The sequence below is a fragment of the Falco naumanni genome, chromosome 18 (assembly GCF_017639655.2).
Source record: "Falco naumanni isolate bFalNau1 chromosome 18, bFalNau1.pat, whole genome shotgun sequence".
Classification (NCBI taxonomy): domain Eukaryota; kingdom Metazoa; phylum Chordata; class Aves; order Falconiformes; family Falconidae; genus Falco; species Falco naumanni.
In genome coordinates, this window is record NC_054071.1 from 5,096,398 (window position 1) to 5,110,638 (window position 14,241).

The 14,241-nt window shown below is 61.2% G+C and overlaps 2 protein-coding genes across 6 annotated transcripts in view; one reads left to right on the plus strand and one right to left on the minus strand.

Annotated features, from left to right (window-relative positions):
• Positions 1-187: 187 nt before the first annotated feature.
• SNX11 (sorting nexin 11) lies at positions 188-8,278 on the plus strand. Of its 5 annotated transcripts, XM_040617245.1 has the most exons (8): positions 202-291; positions 2,024-2,220; positions 4,122-4,170; positions 4,467-4,553; positions 4,919-5,019; positions 5,270-5,368; positions 5,546-5,758; positions 7,144-8,278. In XM_040617245.1, exons 3-8 carry the CDS (start codon positions 4,150-4,152, stop codon positions 7,292-7,294), a joined length of 672 nt encoding a protein of 223 aa, XP_040473179.1. In that variant the 5' UTR covers positions 202-291; positions 2,024-2,220; positions 4,122-4,149; the 3' UTR covers positions 7,295-8,278. The 5 variants fall into 5 exon arrangements, with proteins under 5 accessions (XP_040473181.1, XP_040473178.1, XP_040473182.1 ...); XM_040617244.1 differs by lacking the exon at positions 2,024-2,220 and having other exon boundaries at positions 189-291; XM_040617248.1 differs by lacking the exon at positions 4,467-4,553 and having other exon boundaries at positions 201-291.
• A 2,536-nt stretch (positions 8,279-10,814) lies between these two features.
• The window catches only part of SKAP1 (src kinase associated phosphoprotein 1), a 155,881-nt gene continuing 152,454 nt past the window's right edge, over positions 10,815-14,241 (minus strand). The window contains exons 12-13 of the mRNA XM_040617243.1: positions 11,656-11,773; positions 10,815-11,025 (exon numbers count right to left, since the gene is read on the minus strand). Of these exons, the coding sequence (XP_040473177.1) occupies positions 11,675-11,773 (99 nt within the window). The 3' untranslated portion in view covers positions 10,815-11,025; positions 11,656-11,674. The remainder of the gene's footprint in view (positions 11,026-11,655; positions 11,774-14,241) is intronic.

Sequence of the window (14,241 nt, forward strand, 5' to 3'; positions counted from 1 at the left end):
GCGGGGCACGCCGGGAGTTGTAGTTCCGCCCCCCCGTGCCGGCTCCGCCGCAGGGCAGCTCCCCGCCCGCCTCGGCGGGGCCTTCCCGGTTAGGCCCAGGACATCCGCCCTGATGGGCGTCGCTCCGCGGCGTGGCGCGGCCGCCGGTGGCTGGAGGGCCCCGGCCTGTCCCTTTGCCTGAGGCGGACTACGACTCCCAGCAGGCACCGCGCCGGAAGAGGAAGCACCGCCCTCGCTATAAGGCCGCCGCGCCGCTGCGCTGCTTAAAGGGGCCTCGGCCTGCGTGAGGAGGTGAGGGGGCCCTGGGGGGGCAGGCAGGCTGGTCAGCTCAGCGCCTCGTGGGGTCCCCTGGGCCCCGCGGCAGGCAGCGGCCAGCCCACCGTGGCGGGGGTCTTGGCCTGGGGCTGGGTGGGGCTGGGCCTGGGCCTGGCCCCCTGCTGCGGCCTCTCCTTCCTGAAGCAGCCGCCCGGCAGCGGTGCCAAGCGCCGGGAGCGGGGTGCTGGACGCTGCGGAGCGGCGCGGCTGGGCTGGCCGGGGCGGGTTGGGGTCGGTGTGGCCGGGGGTCCGGCCCTGGTGCTGATGTGCTGTGGCGCTGGGGTGCCTGGGACGTCCCCTCCCGTGGGCAGCGGTGGACCGAGGGGGTCCTAATGCGGGGCGCCTGGCTGCATGGGGGGCCTGCGCCTTCCCGGGTGGGAAATCAGCCCCAGCAGATCCTCCCTGGTATCGGCTGCAGTCAGCTCTGTCCAGGGGTGACAAGCAGAAATAAACGGGACTTGTTCCCTTTTTTCCTGGCGTGGAGCATCTCTGTGAGGCTTTCCTCGAAACTCAGGGGTCTGTGAGGCTTTCCTCGAAACTCAGGGGCTCTCGTGTGGCTGGAAGTCACCTGGAGTCGGGCTGTGTCAGCGCTGAGGGACACAAAACCCCGGCCGCCCTGGGGCTGGGTACGGACTGGAGCTGTGGGAGAGAGCCCCGAGCTGGGCTAAACTGCCGCTGGGATGTGCTGGTTAGGAAAGCGTGTTCGGTGTGGGTCCTGCTGTTGCAGAGGGGTAGAGACAGCTGCTAAGGGTGTGCCCAAATCAGCAAGGAAGGTAAAAGATAGAAAGTAAGAGATTAAAAAACTTAATGCTTGCTCTGTCAGCAGTGTGAGTGCTGGGCTGGGAGAGGTCCACCTGGAGCAGGCACTCGTTAAACGCCCGGATTGCCCGATATCCGGCTGGGTGAAGGTCGTGAGGCTCCAGGAGCGTGGATGTGGGGTGTTCCTGTGTGGCTTCTACCTCTTGCGTCCTCCTGGCTAGAAGAGATGGAAAGTGTGAGCCCTTGAAACACTCACATGCAAATTGGAGGAAGATTAAACCAAACCCAAACCGTGTATCCCAGGGCCCCTTAAACTAAGGCGTTAAGCAAAAGCCCTGAAAGAGGATTTGGTGTAACTGTTTAAAGCTAACTCAGAGCAGCCTTCTCCAGTGGGTTTAAGTTGATTTATCAAGTTAAGACCAATTAACTCTAAATAAAGCATAAATGAGATTATGCATTTCTCTGTACAACCCTGGATGGAAGTATAGGTACAAAGATGTGAGTGCTCGGACTCGCCGGTCCGCCTCCTTGCTGACTGGAGAGCCATCTCCCTGCCCTGGGTCTCTGTTCTTTGCAGCACCCTTTCAGTAGCTGGGAAATTAAAATCCTCTTCCTGGCAGGCCTCTGCTGTTCCATTAGGCAATTTCTGAGTCTCTCTCTTCTCTCTCCTGCATTTTTAATCTAGGCAGGGCTGTTATGCAGAGCAAGTTGCTCTAAAAGCAATGGGATGGCGGCAGCATCCCCTGGGGAGGCTGGGGAACATAATGGTCAAGTTCTGCTGTTGAGCTGGTTCTAGCTGGGAGCCCCCAGCATGGGGGAGGATCAGAGCTTCCCCCATTACCGTGCTGAGAAAAGTGACTCATGTCACATTTGGCTCCTTGGCTCCCTTCCTTCCCCAGTGGAAGAATCATGTGTGCTGGAACATGGGGTTTGTTTTTTTTTTTGGTAGGTTCCCCTCGCCCTCCCCCTTACAGCTCAAATTGGAGACAGCAGCAGCCTGACCCAACTCCAGCGAGAGTTCAATTACTTGGAGACATCCTGGAGTGAGCCTGGGTCTCTTGCTGTCTATCCCAAAACTCTTCTCTGCTGTTCTTAACACTTTCTGTGCTCTCTGAGTGGAATCGGATGGCTGAAGTCTTGCAGAAGGTACCTGCAAACCGGTGGAGCCAGATTTATTTTTTTTTAAAAGTGTGGCTTAACCCCTCCCCTTGTCCCAGCTAAAATTAGCTCCGTCCTCAGAAGAGCTTTGTTTCACATCTGAGCATATAAATAAGGGCTGGGTTTCCAGCGCTGCCTGACACTTGGCAGCTCTTGTGGCCTAAAAGGCAAGACTCCAGGAATGGGGAACAGGTGAAGGGCTGCTTCGCCTCTGCGGTCAGGCAGCCATGTCCCTCGGGAGCCTGGGCCGTGACAGGCAAAGTCCTGTGCTGCTGGTTCATCCCAGGGGCTCTTGCAAACAATCCTGCAGAGAAGGTAAAAACCAGGGCATGGGATGTGCTTGGTCTTCCAGCTCCCCCTGATGAGTATTCCTGGTCTGTGTGCACACAGTGATTCTGGGGGTGGTGGTGGTGTGTGGGACGGGCTCTGGCTCTGAAGGGGTTTTGCTGGCTGGCCTACGCATTTACTGGGGGGGTGGGGGGGATATCTCACTCCCCTCCCCGCCTTCCTCCAAGCCCTGGCACTGTGTTCGCGGTGGTGTTGCAGAACAGGAATTACTGCAGGATCGCGTAATGGTGGAGCAAATTAGCTGACACGGTCCAGCAGGATCTGGGAGTGCCGGAGGGATGTTGCAGGGGAAGCGGCTGGTGTGATGGGAGCGTGCGAGCAGCTTGCGGCGCAGCTGAGCCGGGAGAGCTGGGCAGCACAGAGGGTACCAGGCACCTCTGCAGCTCCCCCAAAGGCTTCACCAATGCTCATGGGGGCCCCGGTTCCCGCTGGGGAAAGGGGAAGGGGTGGGGGGTGGTTAGGGAGGGGTGTGAAGGGGAGTGGGTGCAATGCCTAGCCAGCTGCGGAAATCTGGTACAGACTTTGCTGCTCGTTCAGGTGGCTTGTGAAAGAGGAGGAGGGAAACGGCATCTCTGTGTCTGGTGCTGACGGGAGGCTTGCTGGGGAGGGGAAGGGGGCTGATCCAAGCAGGAGAGAAGCAGGTTTCCTCTGGCGAGGGGAGTGGGGCTCCTGGTGTGGGCTGGCTGCTTCCCCTGCTCACACCGCCCAGCTGAGCTTGTCTTGGGCAGGCAGCGAGGAGGGAACTCTGAAAATCAGGGTTTTCACCTCCCCAGCCAAACCGGCTCCGCTGGTACTTTAAGTGCAAACTTACCCTTGTGGGGAGTGGGCTGGGCTCTTCCACGCCGTCTCCCTCCTGTACTGCCAGTCCTGGCTCTGCAGGAGCGAACTGGGGACCTGGGGTCTTGGTGCAATGAGGGGGCTGTTCCTGGCTAACGGGAGTTCCAGTGGGGGACAAGCTCTCCTGACACTGTCTGGCTCTCCCAGAGACCCTGTTATCGGCCCAGGAGCAGGGACATGCTGTAGGAGAGGAGGGCAGGCAGCTCAGGAGGAGCGGACCGCTACCCCATCCCATTCTTGGGTGGTTACAGCTCATCTGAGCTGGGAGCCCTGCTCGCCTCTCGTTGGCGATCTGGGGATTTTTGAGTGCTGTTCCAAAAGGCTGTGGGATCCCAGTCCCCCTCGGTGGGCAGACCTGAAGATGAGCCGTGGAGGAAAGAGGTGCTGCAGGCTCTGGCTCTGGTCACGGCACACGCTCCAGCACACCCCAGCAGGAGCCCAGCAGGAGCCCAGCAGGCCATGTTGCCTCCGGAGCACGTGGGAGATCAGTGCTGGATGCTCTCTCCCTTTGGGCTGCTGGATTTGGATGTATCTTTATTTTGTGGTGACTAAGGGGAGAGGACCAGGGAGGGCGGCTGAGCGGGGGCTGGAAGGATGCTGGCTGGCTGGGACAGAGGTGTGAGGTGCCTGAGGGGGGTGTAGAGTACATGGGAGACCCTCACGTATGGATCTTGTCTTACTAAATCCTTCTTTAATCTGTACAGATGTTTCCCGCTGGGCTCTGGCTCTAGGATGTTGGAGAACCGAGAGGAGGTAAGACCCTGTCTGACGTGGGTTTTGTCTGTTCCTCGTTGGGGTTTGGCAGTGCTGGAGCGGGTGGTCTTGGCTGAGGGGTGAGAGGTGCTGAACGCTGGGCTGGGTCTGTGGGGCAGAGCTGAGGGGCAGCTGGTGACAGGGATGGGGGAAGGCTGTAGGTGTCTGTGCTGCTCTGGAGCAGGATGGCCGGGCAAGCCAGGGTGGTCGTGGGTACCTGGGACCCCCCTGGGGGTGGTGCTGGCACGGGGCGGTGAGCACTGCCTCCCCGCGCTCAGGCAGCGTTTGTGCCGTAGGAGCTGACCACGGTGCGCGTTCAGGACCCCCGGGTGCAGAACGAAGGCTCCTGGAACTCCTATGTGGATTATAAAATCTTCCTCCATGTGAGTTGCAGCTGAGGGTTGAGCTGCAAGAGCTCGGTCGTGCCGTACGTGAGGCTCATGAGCAGCTGTCGGGCCATGTGTGGCTGTGCTGAGCAGGGATGGAAGAAGCCACGAAGGGGGAACCCTCAGCAGCCCACCCCTCCTCCTGCGCTGTCTCTGTGGGTCTGAGACCCAGCTTCTCCCCTGGAGCCTGCTTAGGTTTTCTAGGCACTTTCAGCTCCCCCAGTGCTCCCTAAAGCCCAGTGCTTTGAGGGGATCCCTTAGTCACTGAGCTCAGGGGTCTGCGCAGGTGAGATCCTGCCCTCCTCTGCCTCGCTGCCCCTCAATTATGTGGATTATTTCCATGGTTTTTTTTTTTTTTTCAGACCAACAGCAAGGCCTTTACTGCCAAGACCTCATGCGTGCGGCGCCGGTACCGTGAATTTGTGTGGCTGAGGCGGCAGCTCCAGAAGAATGCTGGCTTGGTGTAAGCATGACTTGTTCTGCCTCCTTTCCCCCTCCTGTGTTCGTGGTGCTTTGGGAGACCCATGTGAAGTCAGAACAGATGTGGACAGAAACCCCAGACCTGAACACGGGATACCTGAGCTCCTGGGATCCAGCCCTGCACAAAGCAGGGTCCTGGCTGCTGCCGCCGTGCTGCCTCTGTTGCTCTGTCTCGTTGCTCTGGCACTGGGGTGATCTGACCCGGCACCGCTCTCTCTGCTCTGTGCCTGCAGGCCTGTCCCAGAGCTGCCTGGGAAATCCACCTTCTTCGTGGGCAGCACGGATGAGTTCATCGAGAAGCGGAGACAGGGGCTGCAGCAGTTCCTAGAGAAGTGAGCAGAGCATTTGTGAGGGCTGGAGGGAGGGAGAGGACGTGCTGCTCCTGTCTTGCTTGGAAGATGCTGGCTGTGAGGTGGCAGTAGAGCTGCTGATGGTCACCGTGGTGGTGTGGGGCGGGCCCGGCATGCTCCGTGCTCCTGCCTCGCTCACCCTCCTCTCTCTGTGCCCAGGGTTGTGCAGAACGTGGTCCTCCTCTCCGACAGCCGGCTGCACCTCTTCCTGCAGAGCCAGCTCTCGGTACCCGAGATCGAGGCGTGCGTGCAAGGCCAGGGCGCGCAGACGGTGACAGAAGCCATCCTGCACTATGCCATGTCCAACTGCGGCTGGGTGCAGGAGGAAGAGAGCCGCCCTGCGCTGCTGCCGGGAGGGGACCTGCGGGGCAGGTAACGCGGCAGGGAAGGACCAGCAGGAGGGTGCTGCTGGGGGGGCACCCCCGGCTCCCCTGCTGCGCCTGGAGCTGCTCGGTGGAGCAGGGCTGGTGCTGGCAGCAGCTGCGGGTCTGGCTGCAGCCTGATTTGAAATGGTTGGTGCCTGTGCAAGGGACTTCCACCAGCAGCGAACAGCCTCTGCTGTGAAATAGGAGCTGCTGGGCTTTAGAGAACCCGGAATGTTTTTGAATTTCCCTGTCCTGTCCTTGCTGCTGTCACATGAGGGAATGAAGCTGAGCATGTGTTCCCCAGCCCTGCACCCCGCATGGGTGGGAGGATTCCTGGGAGTCCGGTGATTAAGCTGGGACAGTCTTGGGCTGTCACCAGCAGTCCCTGTACTGCCCTCCAGGGCAGTGACCTGTCTTGGCTGAGGCTTAGCAGAAAAGAGCTTGAATCTCTCAGAAGAACTTAAGCTGAGGTTTACAAAGGTCTTTGTCTGCTTTCCTCCCTTCATCCCTAGGGAGTGAGGAGCCTTTGGAGGCTTTCAAACCTCAGGCTCTGTTTATCTTGCCTTCACCCTCACAGCGTGAGTGGGTTCTCTGCAATTCCTTGTGCCCATCGGAGCTTCAGAGTGCTTGCTGCATGCTGCAGAATTAATCGGGCATCTCCCTGTGGGGTGGCTGCCCCCCCCCCTGCGGCCAGCTGAGGGTTTTCAGCACCTGGGGGGAGCAGCTGAGCTGGTGGGAGAGGAGGGCATCATCGGTCTGCCACTGCTGCAGCTCCCTGCAAAAGCTGAACAAGCACAGACGACACCTCTGCATGCTTAGGGCCCTGCGGCAGGCGCGGGGTCCCTGGCTGTGCTGGCTGGTGGCCTGGTGTGCCTGGCAGAGCTGCTCTGTGTCCCCTCGCCCCACAGATGAAGGAATTTACCTGCTAAAGCAGGAGGCTGCGTCTGGCCGCCTGCACCACCCAGTGCCCCTGTTTCTTCATCTTGGTTTTCAAATAGCAGGAAGAAAGAGGTGTCTGGACCCCAGCGAGAGATTGTGTTTTAGATAGAGCCCTTCTGGTTTGAGGAGGGGGTTCTGAGTGAGTGCAGCAGCCCAGGCTGATGGGTAGGTAGTGGCCAGTGGTCCCTCCCGACTGCCAGCGCTGGCTGCCTCTGGCCGGTGGGAGTCTCCCCCCTTTGCTGCTCCGAGCTTGTGCGCGCGGGTGAGCGGCTGCCCCCGGCTGAGCTGGCTGGAAGCTGCGGGCTGTGCTGGGGCTCTGTGGGGCGGCAGCAGCTGCTGCTGTGCAGAAGGTTGTGCCGAGGCGGCAGCAGCTGACTTGGGGACAGGCGAGCACCTCAGGCCCTGCACCTTCCCCGGGTCCCTTCTCAGCCCTGACCTGTTCTCTCTTTCCAGCTGCACCGGCCTGGGAAGCCCGCAGGGTCCGAGCTGCCTAGAGACCTGCCCGTACTGGAGCGACTTCGGCATGGATGACACCCACTCGGACAGTCCGGATGAGCCAGCTGAGCCCTTGGGCGACGGCGTGAGATGCAGTAAACGGCTCTAGCGAGCTCGCCTGCCTTCCCTGCGACCTGCAGCCCTCGCAGGAAGAGGGACTGCTGCTGAGCCAGAGCCGTGTCCGGGTTGGCGGGACTGGGGTGTCCTGGGAGCATGGCCTTGTCCCGGGATCTGCGGTGTCCGGGGCTCACGTGCTCTCTTTCTGCTGACTCTCGGCTGTCCTTGACGTCCCAGGCGGTGTGTTCGTATCACTCTCCTCTTTGGAGGAGAGATCTAGTGGTTAGTGAAACCTCTGTGTGTTGTTCCCATGGCCCTTGCGCTCGGACTGGAGCGGTAGCAGGGCTCGGTTAGGTGGCAGTGCCAGCGAGGCTCCGTGTTCTTGGCGTGGGGTATGCTGGCTGACGTGCAGCACGGTGGAGGAAGGTTTTCCTCGGTGGAGCCATGGGCTGGGAGCAGGGGCTGGCCACTGCCCAGCGAGTCTCTTCAGTTTAGTCCCCTGTGTTCCCCCTCGGTGCCGGGCGGGGTCTGCGTTTCCCCATAATAGCTGCGCTGGGCAGCTCCTGGGGAGGGTGATCTCGGCTGTGCGGGGCTGGAGCCCACACGTGGGGTGCAGATACCGTGGGGTGCAGATACCGTATCCACACCTGCGGCCTCCCGGCACAGCTCGCCCTGCAGGTTGCCCGCAGCTGGGATGAGCAGAGACGAGCTTCCCTGTGGGAGCGTGGGGCTGGGGAATGCGTGGGTGGAGAGCGAGATAAAGCAGTTTGCCTCCCCAGCCCTCTGGAGGGGATGCTCCTTCCTCACGCGTGGATTGCCACGCACAGCAGGGAACGGGGAGCCTCACAGCCGGGATCTAGTTTGCTGGAAAGAAGGAGCAGGTAGCTGCCCCAGAGCCGGCGTCCGGCAGCGCTTGGGCTCAGGATACTCTTGATGCCTCTCCCTGTGGTCTCCTGCACCTTTTCCTCCCACCCTCAGCACTGGTGAAGGTGGCACGGACGTGCTGTGACTTGAAATAAAAATGAAGTAGAAGAGACTTGCCGGCAGTACCTGTCCTGGCTGCGTGGGCGGTGGGAGCCCGGGCCCAGCTCACTGCAGATTGGCTTTGGGGAAAAGGGGGGGCTATTGCCCCCCTCGCCACGGGGCTGGAGCTGCTGAGACCCGTGGGGCTGACCCTGCCCTGGGCAGCAGAGAGGTTGCTGAGGCCACCCCACAGTGGTGGCAGGGGACAGGCAGGGCCGAGGGGTCCCACCTTAGCCCCACAGGGAGTTTGGGGGGGGTCTCGGCCCCCCACAGGGGCTGGGATGTGCTGGGGAGGAGGAGGAAGGGTGGAAACCCGCCGAGGCACATCTGAAATGTCAGGAGAAGTTCATTGCGAGGCTGGCAGCTGCTGGCGCGCCGGAGTGCTGCTGCCATTGGCTGCCCCCCCTCATGCATATTCATGCGTATTCATGAGTGTGTGGCTCCAAATGGTGCAGCTGTGAGGCCAGCTGTGCCCACAGCCCCGCTCCCTCGCCCACGCGTGGCCTTCGCCTGTGTGCAGCCTCATGCAGGGAACTCTCCCTGGGCTGGGACCCTATCCTGCCCCTGGCTCCCTCTGGTCCCCAGCGCGGTTTGCTCCGTGAGCTGGGCCTGGCGCTGCTGTGCCCTTCGCTTGACGCCTTCCCGGGAGCCCGCTGGCCCCAGGGCTTCGCTCCGAGGGCGGGTTTGGAACGGGCAGCCCATGGGGCTGCTGGAGCAAGGGCCCCCCCAGTGCCCATCCTTCCCCCGCAGGGCTGCAGCCCCGCTGCTGGCCGTGCGTCAGAGCCGGGCAGAAATTATTTTTAGTGGTGTTGATCAGCTTTGCAAAGCTGTTGGCAAAACAGTGACTCAGAGGCAGACCTGGCCGTGGCGGCAGCGGGAAGCAGCCGTGCCCCCGGGAGCCGAGCAGCGGTGCCCTGGGGTGGGGGTCCCACCTGGGTGGCACCAGGCAGGGCTGGTGGGCTGGGGGCAATAGCCCCGGGGACACACACCATCCCCTCTGCCATGCGCGGGGCTGGCTCAGCCCGTCGCTGACCTGATGTCTGCAGGCAGCTGCCTTGGGGGGGTTACGGCAGGCGGTGAGTCAGCTCTGGGCATGGAGCTGCCACCCCGTCACCTGCGTGGGGTCGGGGACATGGTGGGCGCACAGAGCTGCTCAGGGTTACCCGCCCCCCCCTCCCCCGAGCAGGCGAGGGTGGCTTGGCCCCCTCCCCGTGCCCTCGCAGCCTGGCACATCTCCCTCCTCCCTGCCGCCTGCCAGAAAAACAGCCTCGCTGCTTGGAAGCAGGCCAGGCTCTCCAGACAGCACATCCTCCGCACCCCCAGCGAGGCTGTCTCTCAAGTCTGTGCAAACAAACTGTGGGGCTGTCCCCCCCCCCCCAATGCAGCCCACAGTGCCGAGGGGTCCTGCTGTGACCTGGGGCTGCAGCAGCCTGCGCAGGGTCAGAGCATCCTGCTCCCAGCCCCTCCTCGAGCAGAGCACGAAGGTCTCTGCTCCAGGCTCCTGGGTGAGTCAGTGCACCTGGGGCAGGATCAGGCCTCCTGATGCCTGAGCATGGGGAGCGGGGTGCAAAGGGGCATTTCCTCCACGCCGGGCTGGGGCAGACGCAGCCAGTCAGGCCCAAGCCCTGGTCCTTTTTGCACCAGAGCATCCTGGGCAAGAGCATTGGTTCCTCCCTGCCAGGATCCCAAAGGGAATGATGCTGGAGGGATGGATACTGGCCCTGCAGCTGCCCCCCAAAAGGAACAGCTCCTTGCAAGATGCTCATCGACGGGGAAACGGAGACGGGAGGGCTGAGCATCACGCCGAGGGGCAGAGTGGAGGGAGTGTTTCCCCACAGCTCCCCGCTGCCCTGGCACAGGCTCCCGTGGCTGCTCAGGGTCACCCACGCTGTGGAGATCCAGGGCTGGAAGAGCAGCTCGGCAGCACCGGAGGGATTTGAGCCGAGCTGGCGCCCTGCCAAGCTGAGCTCTGGGCATCCCAAACCCATCCTCCACAACAAAGACAAGCCCAGCAGGGAGGTGCCTTTGCCGGTGCGAGCGAGGCCACGTGTGGAACCCTGGCACCAGGACGGGTTCGGCCCCTGCAGCCTCCCCCCCCCCCCCCCCCCAATACCTCTGGTGTGTCCCCCCCAGTTGTACCTGGCTTCCAAACATCTGCACAGCTGTGCTTCAGAGCGGTCATTCGGCCCGTGCCCAGGCTCACCCCACTGGCGATGCTCCTGCTTCTGCACCGACGTGCTCCAGCTGCTCCTGGCCAAGAGCTGGCAGGTGCCGGGGGGCTGCTCCGGCGCAGCCCAGGGGGTTTGGGCACCCTCCCCGGGAAGGCTGCAGTCAGCAGGTACTTACCACCATCTAGTGGCCCTTCAGCCAAGTGCGGGAGGAAGAAGAGGAGGAGGAGGATGCGCTGGTTAATCCTCAGTTGTGACATAAAATGGGTTTGGACCAGAGGGCTCTGAGGGTGCTCAGAGCTGGGGCTGCAGGTGAGGAGCCACTGCCTGCACCCAGCTCTGGCTCCAGACCCTCGATGAAGTCTGGAGCAGCCAAACACAGACATGAAAGTGGCTTTATTGTGGGCTGCCAGCCCCCCGCGCCCCCCCGGCATCACAGCAGGTACCACAGGGCAGAGCAGGGCTGCAGGGCGCCGTGTGCGGCTGGGTGACGGGACGTGGGTCTCTGTGCAGTGGGTGCCCATCGCAGGGGGAGGCTGGTGGTGGTGACGGGGTCATTGGTATCTCAGTGTGGCCAAGGAGAGAGAGGCACCTGGATTTGGGGAGGGGGAGAGACACGGGTGATGGTGGGGAAGGGGACACCAAGATGCAGGCTGGGACCGACACAGCCTTGTGTGTTGATGGCTCATGGGCAGAGGGGGATAGCAAGGGTGGGAGATCTCCAGCGGAGTGTGGGGGTCTTGCTGCCCCAGGCAGGTGTCAGGACTCTGCCTCTAGCTCAGCTGCAGACCCCCTCCATTTTCCCAGCCCTGACCCGTGCCTCAGTTTCCCCATCTGCCAAATGCCTCCATAACGGGGTTGGTTTGGGATGAAAACACGGCACATGCAGCGCTGGGTGCCAGCGTTGGGGCCGGTGGCACACAGCTCTCCCTGTCCGATGGAGGTGGCTGCCACGATTTTACTGTGTTTCTCCCATGGGGCTTGAAGGACTTGAAGTCCAGGGAGGGACAGAGGGCAGGGTGGCATTGTCCCTCAGCTGCAGCTGTAGCTCCTGCTCTCGCCTGCTCCCGTGTAAAACAGAGACCAGGAGATGGAGCTAAAGCCAGTCCTCAAGGCTCAGCACCCTGGAGATGCTGGGGCACCCCAGGAACCGAGCTGTCTCCCCAGCACCCACCTCCACACCCCGTCCCCAGCAGCTGCACCCCAGAGTGCCACCTCTCACCTGGGGTGCTGTGTCCTCATCACTCCTCCAGGTCATAGGCAGCCACCAGGTAATCCCTGGGGACGATCCCGACCGCGTCGTTGAGCTCCCCGACCCACCAGCCGTACGTGTTGTACTCCTGGGGGGACACAGCCAGAGGGATGCGGGTTTAGCGCTGGGGCAGGGGACGTGGCTCAGGTCCCTTCCTTTGGCACCTGGATCTACAGAAAGCAGCCCCCAGACCCCCACCAGAAAATACCCCAGCCCCACTCTCGCCAGGGTAAATCCTTCCCACCCTCCATCCTGCTCCGCTCCCCCTCTTCGCCCCGGGTCCTGCGGGCCATGGCTCGGGGCGCGCTTGGAAACGCAGCGTTCAGTTCACACCCTGACATTTTGGGGTGTTCTGTTTTCAGATGTTCGTCCTCAGGATGTCCCAGAGCCCAGCCTGGAGCTCCGTGAAGCCCCTCCAGCTGGATCGTGCCTGGGTAACACGTCCCCTTCCCAGATTTACATGTGATTTTCCTCTGGCAGCAGATACAGGAGGCAAATAATAACCGAGAAAACTTCCCCCCTGGTGCGTGCCAGAGGAGGAGTTAGCACGCACAGGCTTAGGAAGTTTGCCATCAAAAGAGGAGAATATTTTTTTTTTAAAAGGAGGTGTTAAAAGTGATGTGCACAGCAGCACAGCCGTCCCGTGTCCCACGCGAGTTCTGACCCCCCCCCCCTGCTGACCTGGCTGGGGCGTTTAACAGGTCCCCGAGCTCATCCCTGCTTCCCGACGGGGACAGGGATTTGCTCGGGAGCGGGGCTGAGTCACCAGGGACAGACGCTGCTCCCCACACCTCCAGCTCTGCAGATGGTGCTGCCCTCGCCAGAGCTGGGAGGGGGTCCCAGGAGCCCTGACACCCCCCGGGCTGGGATCCTGATGCTCCCCAGGGACCCCAGCAACCAGCGCTGAGTCAAGCCCCTGTGATGCTGCTGGAAAAGGAGCGAAGAGGGATGGGGGCTACGTCCCCCTGCCCCACCGTCCTCATCAGCCAGGGGGGAAAAATCCTGCTGCAAAACCAGAGGGGCCGAGAGGGACCCCAGGCGTGATGGGGAGCCCCCAGCCTCTGCTCGCCCACCCCCAGCTCTGCCATAGCCTGAATGCTATGAGGTATTTTAAAATAATTTCTGCTTTGATGAATTGCTGGGTAGTCCGCAATTGCTCATAATCCAAGGGAGGAAAATGCAAATGAGAGCCAGCCGAGAACTCGCGGCACCGAGCGTTTATTTCACTGCGCAGTGCCAAAAAGAATTAAAACAACATTAAACTCCCAGCAATAATGTTTAAGTCCTCGTTTCCAAGTGCCAAATTGCACCACTCTGGATCATACAGATGTTCGTTAATTATGCTAATTTTTATTAAACTATTAAAACGAGGAGTGCACTGGCACAGCAAGGCAGAGCCCAGTGCAGGGTGAACTCTGCTCTCGTCTGGAGGTGCTAATTTACATCTTGCTAACGTGCTGCTGCCTGGTACCGGGTTTTGGAGGGGGGGTGAGGAGAAGGAGGGAGTCTGAGGATGGTTTTGCAGGAATCTACCTAATTACACACTAATGGGGCCTCTGCGCTTGGTACCTGCCTGGACTGGGTTGGGGGGGGGGGGGAAGCAATTTAGCTGAGACTTTACAGAAGGGACTGAAAACCCACTAATCGGGAAGATAATTGCTCCAGCGAGGTTGGTGGGCCCCAGGCGTGCTGGTACAGCGGCATCAGGAGAGGGGAGTGGGATGCTCTGCCCCCTTCGCCTGCTAAACCTCCATCGGGTGCTGTGTGGCAGGGGCTTGGCAGGGTGCTGGAGGCAGCACCCATGGGTGCTGATGCCATGCCAGGAGCCCCTGGGGACCGTAGCGTGCAGCACCAGGCACAAGGCAGGAGGCAGAGCAAAGCCATCGCTCTGCTTCAGCGCCAGAAATGCAGCAGGGCCAAGCAAACCAGAAATCCAGTGCCCTTTCCAGGCTGGCATGTAATAAGGAGATGTGTTTGGGGGTCACCCCAACACCCCCGCAGCCATCCTCCCGGCCCAGCCATCCTCTGCACGGCCGCGGTGGCCTTGCTCTGCTCCCAAAATGCAGTGATTTTCTCCCAGAAGGAAGAAACCCCCTCACAGCACTTCTCCACGTTTCATTCCTGAGATCCCTGGTGCCAAGCGAACCCAAAGCAGACGCTCATTCAGATAATCGTCCGCAATCAGGGCTTTTATGGCGGGTTGGTGCACGGGGCCATAAAAAGCTTTATGCTGCTAATCTCTATCGAAAAGGGAGAAGGAAAAGGGGGGAAAAGAAACAACAAGACGACAACCACAACCTGGTTTCTCTCCCTGCCTTGCACCGTGGCTCCTCCAGCATCACCCAGGAGAGACGATGCTTGTCCGAGGAAAGTGGGAGCCCCTGAATGACCCAGCCACAGATCCCCCCATCAAAGGGGACATCCCACAGCTCAAGCCCACAGTCACAAAGGTGGTGATGGGAATGTGGCCAAAGTGTCCCCTGCACGACCTCAGATGGCTGGTGAGACCCTAAACGCGCAGCTGCACCTCTCCAGCAGTGCTTCCCCTGCTCCACC

Coding starts and splice junctions, on each gene's coding strand:
- SNX11 (XM_040617244.1), top strand. CDS start 4,150: ATGTTGGAGAACCGAGAGGAG. Junction 4,554..4,918: donor ATTATAAAATCTTCCTCCAT/GTGAGTTGCAGC, acceptor TTTTTTTTTCAG/ACCAACAGCAAGGCCTTTAC. Junction 5,369..5,545: donor CTGCAGCAGTTCCTAGAGAA/GTGAGCAGAGCA, acceptor CTCTGTGCCCAG/GGTTGTGCAGAACGTGGTCC.